Source organism: Echiichthys vipera (assembly GCF_963691815.1).
Source record: "Echiichthys vipera genome assembly, chromosome: X".
Lineage (NCBI taxonomy): Eukaryota > Metazoa > Chordata > Actinopteri > Perciformes > Trachinidae > Echiichthys > Echiichthys vipera.
This window is the reverse complement of record NC_139825.1, coordinates 47,892,022-47,902,021: the sequence shown is the minus strand read 5'-3', so window position 1 is coordinate 47,902,021 and position 10,000 is coordinate 47,892,022. Positions and strand designations below refer to the sequence as shown.

The 10,000-nt window shown below is 33.3% G+C and overlaps 2 protein-coding genes across 2 annotated transcripts in view; one reads left to right on the top strand and one right to left on the bottom strand.

Moving 5' to 3' along the window:
- psmf1 (proteasome inhibitor subunit 1) overlaps window positions 1-4,396 on the bottom strand; it is an 11,473-nt gene extending 7,077 nt beyond the window's left edge. The window contains exon 1 of the mRNA XM_083939415.1: window positions 4,237-4,396. Coding sequence (XP_083795541.1) covers window positions 4,237-4,365 — 129 coding nt within the window. The 5' untranslated portion in view covers window positions 4,366-4,396. The remainder of the gene's footprint in view (window positions 1-4,236) is intronic.
- Window positions 4,397-6,816: 2,420 nt separating this feature from the next.
- pigu (phosphatidylinositol glycan anchor biosynthesis, class U) overlaps window positions 6,817-10,000 on the top strand; it is a 15,208-nt gene continuing 12,024 nt past the window's right edge. Inside the window, exon 1 of the mRNA XM_083939786.1 lies at window positions 6,817-6,955. Within this exon, the coding sequence (XP_083795912.1) occupies window positions 6,826-6,955 (130 nt within the window). The 5' untranslated portion in view covers window positions 6,817-6,825. The remainder of the gene's footprint in view (window positions 6,956-10,000) is intronic.

Sequence of the window (10,000 nt, the reverse complement as noted above, 5' to 3'; positions counted from 1 at the left end):
AAGTCGGGTTCCTTTGACCAGTGTGAGTGCAACCGCTCCGCACATAACTGCGGCCAGCTGGCCGTCCACGGCCCGTCTGAGAGAGGTGGGCTTTAGTAAAGCATGTTTGCACATGTACGAGTACGAGCGTGCGCACGTGTACGAGCACGAGGCATACGGCGGTTCTGAGGTCATTTCCTGTGCGCCTGTTGGGACGTAGAAAAAAGAAGGAGGGACCATGCGCGTTCATTTCAAACAATGGCGGTGAAAGGTTCACGTTGGTGTGATGCGGAGGTGGAGACGCACAAAAACTCCGAGGTCTACGGAAAGATCTGGAAACAAAGCCACGCATCGCCATGACGTCATCAATGCGTGTGACGTGTTACGGCGTGATGACGTATAGGCAGCAAGAAGCATTCTCCGAGGCCCAGGTAGTGTGAGTACAAACGGGCCTGGAGGGGGGGACAAGGACCCTAAAGCACGGGGCACGGGACGCACGCACAGTGGGAGTGCGCCCTAGGTCCCTCCACGTTGACTTTGTCGGTGTTCGGGTCCTAATTAAAGCTGCAAACAGCGGGAACTGGCTGGACTCCAGAGTGTCAGTTATTAGTGTCAAACTCTGCACAAGGGGCGTGGGTCTCTAGGCAATCTGTGGAAACTTTTGCCCCACTTCCTGCGTCCACTGTGTGGCGCTAGAGAGCAGTGTTTCCCCTACCATTATATTTTTTACAGCCCCCTGCTCCTCTTTAAAGTCAAGTTAATCTCATTTAAATTGTATTTTCTGAATAGAATCAGAGTCATTTAAGGGTCCTTTCCTGTAGAACATCTTTGTCCTTAAACAAACTAAACAACCTTATTTTATGTGTCTTATTTACACGACAGCAGGTAAACTCTGTCTCTACACGGTCGTGTGTTTCCAATTCCCAGAAAACTCCACTCCTAAAGGAGAAAACGAAACTGAAACTTATCAGAGATCCTTGATTATTTAGTTTGAAAAGATGATTCACTCCTAAAGAAGCAACGTTTATAAGTTTCAGTTTCGTTTTCCCATTAGGAGTGGAGCCTCTTACCAAACAATTTAACAAACGATCTTTGAACAAGTGAATCGTTTTCTGAGGATTATAAACACGCGACCGTGTAGAGACAGAATTTACATGCTGTCGTGTAAATAAGATTAATAAAACAAGGCTGTTTAGTTTGTTTATTAAAAGGACAAAGATGTTCTACAGCATGGGTGTCAAAGTAAAGGCCCGTGAATGAATGATCTTGGCCCCCGGGATGATATTTGATTAGTATTAGAACCGGCCCGCACGCCACAGCCACCTGCTGGTGTTTTCCACGCACCAAACTACATTACCCACAATGCAACGGTAGCCCACAAACTCACTGCAGCACCGCCTCAGCTTCATTATTCATCAGCATTCAGGGCAGATGTCAACGTTCACCCCCCCAATAATGGCTAAACTAAAGGTGGACGATGAGAACACGGTGTCTGTGCGTCTTTAACTTGATATTAAGGAACACATTCTTTATTTTTTGCTGTTTGCCTGTTGATAAAGTTTCCTTAAAATAACTAAAGTCATAATAAAAGATTGCTTTATTCATGTAATGTACAGGACAAGTTTGTTTTTGTCTGTTGAAAAATGTTTTCACTTGAAATCACTGACAGAGCCGTACAAAAATATTGGATTATTCATTTAATGATTAAATAAAAAACGTACACTGTGTTAGGTCTTGGTTCAACAGGTTATTTGCATCATTTTAATGTTTTAATAAACATTGAACCAGTCCGGCCCTCGGCTTGGAGCTGATTTGGTTTTTTGGCCTCTGATGTATTTGACTTTGACGTCCCTGGTTTAGAACATCTTTACACTTTCTTTTAATAAACAAACTAAATAGTCTTATTTTATTTATCTTATTTACACGACAGCATTTTAATTCTGTCTCTACATGGTCGTGTCCAATTCCCAGAAAACTCCACTCCTAACGGAGAAAACGAAACTGAAACTTATCAGATATCCTTTTTTATTTAGTTAGTTTAACTAAAACAGAATTACACAAACTGAATTCTTTCTTTATTTTTGACTTAACTTTGGATTTAACACGCAACCGTGTAGAGACAGAATTTACATACTGTCGTGTAAATAAGTTAAAAATAAGTTAAATAATAATAAAATAAGGCTGTTTAGTTTGTTTACTAAAAGGACAAAGATGTTCTTCAGTAAAAGGACCCTTAAATGACTCCTGTTGGGATCTGACGCCATTCAGAAAATACAATTAAATAAAATTAACTTGACTTTCAAGGGGGTACCGCCCTAATATTATGGTCGGGGAAACACTGACATCACATTACAAACTGTAGGAAGCTTCGTCTCCATCTCCCAAAAGGCTCAAACACAGGACGTCTGCACTAACCCCACGTGCATGTCCGTGCCTGCTCCGTCTCTTTGATAGTTGTGTTTACTGACTGACGCTCTCTTTGTGCACAGATTTGTTTGTTCATCATTTCATCAGTGACAAACAGTTTGAAACACCCGTACGGTGTCCCGTCACTCCTGTCATCTGTGCCTTCCTCAACACGTGCAATGAAATCGACTGATGGAGCTTGATATTGTACTTTTCTCCATTTCCTATCGATCAAAGAGGCTTTTTTTTACACTCGATGAGTTATTTAAGTCTGCTGGTTTTCATACATTTTCATCAATCTGGGTGTAGGTGCTGTGTTCAAGGGGGCGGCAGTAGCTCAGTCCATAGGTGACTCAGCTGGGAACTGGAGGGTCGCCAGCTCGCGTCCCTGTGTGGACCATGTATGAAGCGTGGACTGGTGGCTGAAGAGGTGCCAGTTCATCTCCTGGCCACTGCTGAGGTGTTGAGCAAGGCACTGAATCCCCAACTGCTCGGGGTGCTGGTCACTGGCAGCCCCCTCGCACTGACATCTCTCCATTAGTTGCATGTATACAGGTCCTGTTTGTGTGTGTGTGTGTGTGTGTGTGTGTGTATGTGTGTGTGTGTGTGTGTGTGTGTGTGTGTGTGTGTGTGTAACATAAACAATATTATAATAGAGTAAAAAAAAATTTCCCTGTTGCAGGACTAATAAATTATTTCTTCTTCTTCTTCTTCTAGGGGGCGCTAGTGAGTCAACAATAATAATAATAAAAATATTAGAAATTTCAATCGACTCCTCGCTTGACCGCCGTTTGTCGCAACTTGGGCCCTAAAAATAATATTAATAATAATTACAAAAACAATAGGTCCCTTGCTGATGCTGTCGGCGCTCGGCTCTAATAAACAGATAAATAAACATCATGTTCAGTATCAGTCAAATTAAATTACAATTAAAAACTTAATGGTACTTATGTTCAGTATTTATGTAAAGAATAAATAAAAAACAAATACAAACTATATGACACAATTTCTAAATCATCCCAAGCATTGTTTTCTGCATTATATGCAAATATATGTTGTTCTGATTCTACTTTTTACTGGACTAAATTTATATGACAGTTTAATTAAGTGATTTTTAATGTTTGTGGTGAACTTAAAATGAGAAAATAGAATAAAATATGTAATAACAGGATTTAAAAGGAGTTAAAATTAGCGCAAAATTAAACATATACAGCAGGAAAATGCAACAAACACATTAATGCAGCAGGAATATTTAATCCACAAACAGCAAATAATAAATAATAATAAAAAACACTTATTCATAGCACCTCTTACATCACTGACTGTAGTGCAATGCAGTGTTTAAGCTAGCTAAAGATGACATGACAGTTAATACGCGTCATAACATCTCTATTTTAAAATAACTGCTTCTTTAATCTGCATCAAATAAAACAGATCTTTACAACAAACCCAAAATGTATTCACCAAAACATTAAAGTTATCTAGATAACCTCCGTACTGCTCATTTGTTAAGCTAACTATAAACGCAACATCAGCGAGTACGGAACTCCGGTGAAAAAGTGACAGTTTATACTTTAAGCCACAAAACAAAGGTCAATAGCTTCAATTTAAACACGCCAAACAATTTAAATTTAATAGTTTAGGGTTAGTTATTTAATTCGGCGTTGAATACTTCACGAAGAATCATGTATTTTGCTTAGAAACTAGTTAAATTTGTATTAATCACGCGCTGACGCTCCGTAAGATCCAGTGCACCGGAAGCGTTAAAACGGCTAATTTTTAAACAGAGTCTCGCGCTGAGTTGTGTCTCCATTTAAGTGTTTCTACCTAATGTTAGTGTTTTTTAATCACCTCATCTCCGGAGCCGATGCACCTGAATCCGCTCTTTATCATTTCCCAGTGAACGAAGCACACGACGGCGTCCTGAGGACAGCTAATGCTGCCGCCGACGCACGAATACAGCACCTCCAGACCCGCCATGTTTCTGTTTCTGTTATGGTTTCAACCGACATCAGTTCCGCTTCTAGAGGAGAAGAGAACGGAAGTTACGTCACAGCAACGACAACAACATCCGGTCTGTTTCAATGTAAAAGCGCCAGGGGAAAGTTGTGATCACGGAAACGCCGTTTTTTTTAAATTAATTAATTAATTTATTATTATTTATTTATTCAAATTTTATTAATAACATTTCGCAATCAGAAGAAACATTACAAACATATTTATAAGGCTCTATTGAAAATATAATAATACAAAAAATAAAAGTATATTTCTATATAAAGTATAATATCAAATATAATATTAAAAAAATATAGATAATAATACAAAATAATAATAAAAATAAAAGTATATTTTATGTATAAAGTCTAATATAAAATATAATATTGAAAAATATGTAATAATACAAAAAAATAAGAAATTAAAACATTTTTTATATATAAAGTAAAATATAAACTATAATATTAAAAGATATATATATAATACAAAAAATAATAAAAATAAAAGTATATTTTTATATAAAGTAAAATATAAAGTATAATATTAAAAAATATATAATATTATAAATAAATTAAAAAAATAAAGCATATTTCACATATAAAGTATAATATCAAATATAATATTAAAAATAAAATAATAATACAAAAGAATAATAAAAATAAAAGTATATCTTATATATAAAAATAAATAAAGTATACAGTACGTATAGAGTAAAGTAAAAATATTTTTTATTATATATGTTTTTTAAACAAGGGGCAAACACAGTGGGAAGTGTTTAAACATGTTATATAATTATTATGTTTTAGTTACATTCATCAATTTTTAGAGATTTTACAAATATTTTAAATTCATTCAGGAAAAAATTTAAATAAGGGGAAGTTTCCAGATTTATATTTCTGTGGATGAAACAATTGATTACATTAAAACTAAAAAAAAAGTAAAAGTCTGTCGTTTTATTTATTTATACATTTATATTTTTTTCAAATTTTATTAATAACATTTTGCAATCATAAGAAACATTACAAACATATTTATAGGGCTCTATTTAAAATATAAATTTACAAAAGAATAATAAAAATAAAAGGATATTTTATATATGAAGTATAATATGAAATATAATATCAAAAGAATATGTAATAATACAAAAGATACTAAGAAATAAAAGCATATTTTATATATAAAGTACAATATCAAATATAATATTAAAAATATTTAATAATACAAAAAATAAAACAAATAAAAGTATATTTTATACAAAAATAAATAAAGTATACAGTACGTACATAATAAAGTAAAAAAATGTTTTTTATTTTTTTTAAACAAGGGGCAAAAACAGTTGAATTAGTGAGCGGACACAGTGGGAAGTGTTTTAAACATGTTATATAATTATAATGTTTTAGTTCCATTCATCATTTTTTATAGATTTTACAAATATTTTAAATTAATTCAGGAAAAATTTGGATTGGGGGATGATTTCAGATTTCTATTTTTGTGGATGAAACATTTTTACCAAACATAAAATTACATTAAAACAGAGTTCGTCGTTTTAATATCTATTTATTAATTTATATATTTTTTCAAATTTTATACATATAATAATATTATGTAATATTATATTTACATTTATAACTATATACTGTACCACAATCACAATCTCCATATGACGAATCCACTGCTCATGAATAAATAAATAAATAAATAAATAAATAAATAAATAAATAAATAAATAAATAAATAAATATGCCCCCTGGGCGCCTCCCTAGGGAGGTGTTCCAGGCCCGTCCAGCTGGGAGGAGGCCTCGGGGAAGACCCAGGACCAGGTGGAGAGATTAGATCTCCACACTGGCCTGGGAACGCCTCAGGATCCCCCAGTTAGAGCTGGTTAATGTGGCCCGGGAAAGGGAAGTTTGGGGTCCCCTGCTGGAGCTGCTGCCCCCGAGACCCGACCCCGGATAAGAGGCTGAAGATGAGATGAGATGAATAAATAAATAAATAAATAAATAAATAAATAAATAAATTAATTAATTAATTAATTAATTTAATTATTAATAAATAAATAAATGAATAAATAAATAAATAAATAAATAAATAAATAAATAAATAAATAAATAAATTAATTAATTAATTAATTAATTAATTAATTAATTAATTAATTTAATTATTAATAAATGAATAAATAAATAAATAAATAAATAAATAAATAAATACATGTATTTATTAATTAATAAATTAATTGATACATTAATAAATAATATCAACAATAATAATAACAATAATAATAATAATAATAATGTTTTATTTATATCATTAATATCGTTTCTATTATATTTGAGCGTGTTTCCGTTCGGAGTTCACTTCCGCTTCCGTTGCAGCAGCCGCACACTACATCTCCCATGGTGCACCGCGCAGGGTGGAGAGCGCTTCCTTCCTTCCTTCCTTGTGAAGATGGCGGCTCCCTTGACTCTGCTCCTGGTTGTAGCCGTTACGGTCCGCGCAGCGCTCTTCAGATCCAGTTTAGCGGCCTCGATCTCGGACAGAGTGGAGGTGGTGTCCCCGCTGACCGCCTGGAAGAGAGGTGAGCGGGGGTTCAGCGGCTTCATGGCGGGGAAAATGTGTCTGTCGCCCGGTCCTGTCTCCTCCTGTCAGCCCGGTGCTCGGTAACCGGTTTAGCGACAAAGAGGCTGAATATAACGATCACATTTAGACGCTTAAATTAGAGAAATTAAACAGTTTTGTTGGCATTTAAGTCGCTTAATGTTGAATTAGTTTTAAATTATGTGGTTTTTTTAAAATGGAGGTTTGTCTATTGTGTTGTCTGAGTGTTCAGAAGTGACCAGTTTATATATATTTATATGTTTTAAACACTTATAACAACCACTATTATTAAGTTAGGTGGATATTTAACATTCATTTGATATATTTAGAATATAAAACACTATTATGCATTTAATTTAATTAGGTCAAATCACTGCACCATAAAGCCTGGTGTCCCTCAGGAAAGTGCTGACAATTTAAATAGAATATTAAATAAATAAAAATAAAATAAATGTCTAAATAAACATCATGTTTAGTTTCAGTCAATTTAAATTAAAATATTAAATAAATAAAAATAAAATAAATGTCTAAATAAACATCATGTTTAGTTTCAGTCAATTCAAATAAAATATTAAATAAATAAAAATATAAAACATCATGTAAAGTATCAGTCAATTTAAATAAAATATTAAATAAATAAAAAGGTATATATAAATACACATCATGTTCAGTATCAGTCAATATAAATAAAATATTAAATAAATAAGACTGTATATATAAATACACATCATGTTCAGTATCAGTCAATTCAAATAAAATATTAAATAAATAAGAATGTATATATAAATAAACATAATGTTTAGTGTCAGTCAATTCAAATAAAATATTAAATAAATATAAATAATAACATATAAACAAAAATCATGTTCAGTATCAGTGAACTTAAATAAAATAAATAAAAATAAATGTCTAAATAATATTGTATGTTCAGCATCAATCAATCAATTGCTGTTAAATCAAAATTAAATAAATAGATAAAAATATCATGTTCAGTATCAGTTAATTCAAATAAAATAGTAAATAAATAAAAATAAATGTCTAAATAGTACTGTAATCACAAGGCTTGTTTTTTAATAATAGATATATATTTTTTAATGCTTTCCTTGTCTTTTGACCAGGATTAATTTTGATTTTTGTGTTTTTCTAACGGAGCTTCGTCATTTGCGTTTAAATGATGGTGCAGCTGTGCTCACATTAAACACGTTTTAATGAGATAAAACAACTATTTTAACCTTTATTTATGTCAAATGTTGCTTAAAAGACCCTTTTTCTTCTATTGAGTATTTTCCCACCGTGTTGTTCAGCGGTGGGAGATCAATTACTTTAATATTTTATACCGAAACACACAAACTAATCAATTAAATCAGCTTTATTGGCATTAAAGATCAGACATTTATTTTGCCTGAGCTGCAAAGAACATTATTAATGTTTAGAAGTAAATGTGCAAACATCAACAATCATATAAAATATAAAATAATAACAAGAACATAAGCAGGTGTAATACTTTTACAGATCAACAGTCAAATAAAATGTTAAATAAATACAAATAAATGTCTAAATAGCACTTTATGTTCAACATCAATCAATTTCTGTTAAATTAAATAAATAAATATATAAATAAACATCATGTTCAGCATCAGTTAATTGTTGACAATTCAAATAAATAATAAATTAGAATTAAAATAAACGACTAAAAAAGTAGTATCTGTCAAATGCTGAGAACCTATTGTACGTAAAGAATAAATAAAAATAAAATAAACAGCTAAATAAACATTATGTTCAGTGTAAGTCAATTGTCGGCAATTCAAATAAAATATCAAATAAATAAAAATAATAATAAATGTCTAAATAAACATAATTTTCAGTATCAATCAATTGCTGTTAAATTAAAAATAAAATAAATACATTTATAAACATCATGTTCAGTATCAATTAATTTTGGCAATACAAATAAAATATTAAATAAATAATAAAGGATCTCTGATAAGTTTCAGGTTCGTTTTTCACGTTTAAAACAACAATTTAACAAACGATCTTTGAACAAGTGAATCGTTTTCTGAGGATTATAAACACGCAACCGTGTAAAGGCAGAATTTACAGTAATATAAATAAAATAAGGTTGTTGTTTAGTTTGTTTGTTTACTGAAAGGACAAAGACGTCTCTATAGAGCAGCGATGTCAAAGTCAAACACATCAGAGGCCAAAAAACCTAATTTGCTCCAAGCCGAGGGCCGGACTGGTTCAATGTTTATTAAAACATATTAAAATAATGATCTTGCGGTGCTGCAGTGAGTTCGCGGGCTACTTTTGCATTGTGGGTAATGTAGTTTTGAAGAAGAAGAATTACTTTATTAATCCCTCAACGGGGAACTTCGATTTTTTTCACTCTTATTATTAAGAGTGACACACACACACACACACACACACACACACACACACACACACACACACACACACACACACACACACACACACACACACACACACACACACACACACACAGGATCTATATACATGTAATTAATGGAGAGATGTCAGAGCGAGGAAGCTGCCAGTGATCGGCGCCCCGAGCAGTTGGGGGTTTGGTGCCTTGCTCAACAGCACCTCAGCAGTTCCCAGGAGATGAACTGGCACCTCTCCAGCCACCAGTCCACACTCCATATATGGTCCACACAGGGACTCGAACCGGCGACCCTCCAGTTAACAGCTTAGTCACCTATGGACTGAGCTGCTGTCGTTCCCAAATATAAAACACCAGCAGGCGGCTGTGGCGTGCGGCCGGTTCTAATACTAATCAAACATCATCCCGGGGGCCGAGATCATTAATCCGGGCCTTGACTTTGACACCCATGATCTACAGGAAAGGACCCTTAAATGACTCCTGTTGGGATCTGACGCTGTTCAGAAAATACAATTAAATAAAATTAACTTGACTTTCAAAGGTGCCGCTCTAATTTAATGGTAGAGGAAACACTGATAACTGCACAGCATCTTAACTTCTGTAAAAATAAGCTGACTGGAACTA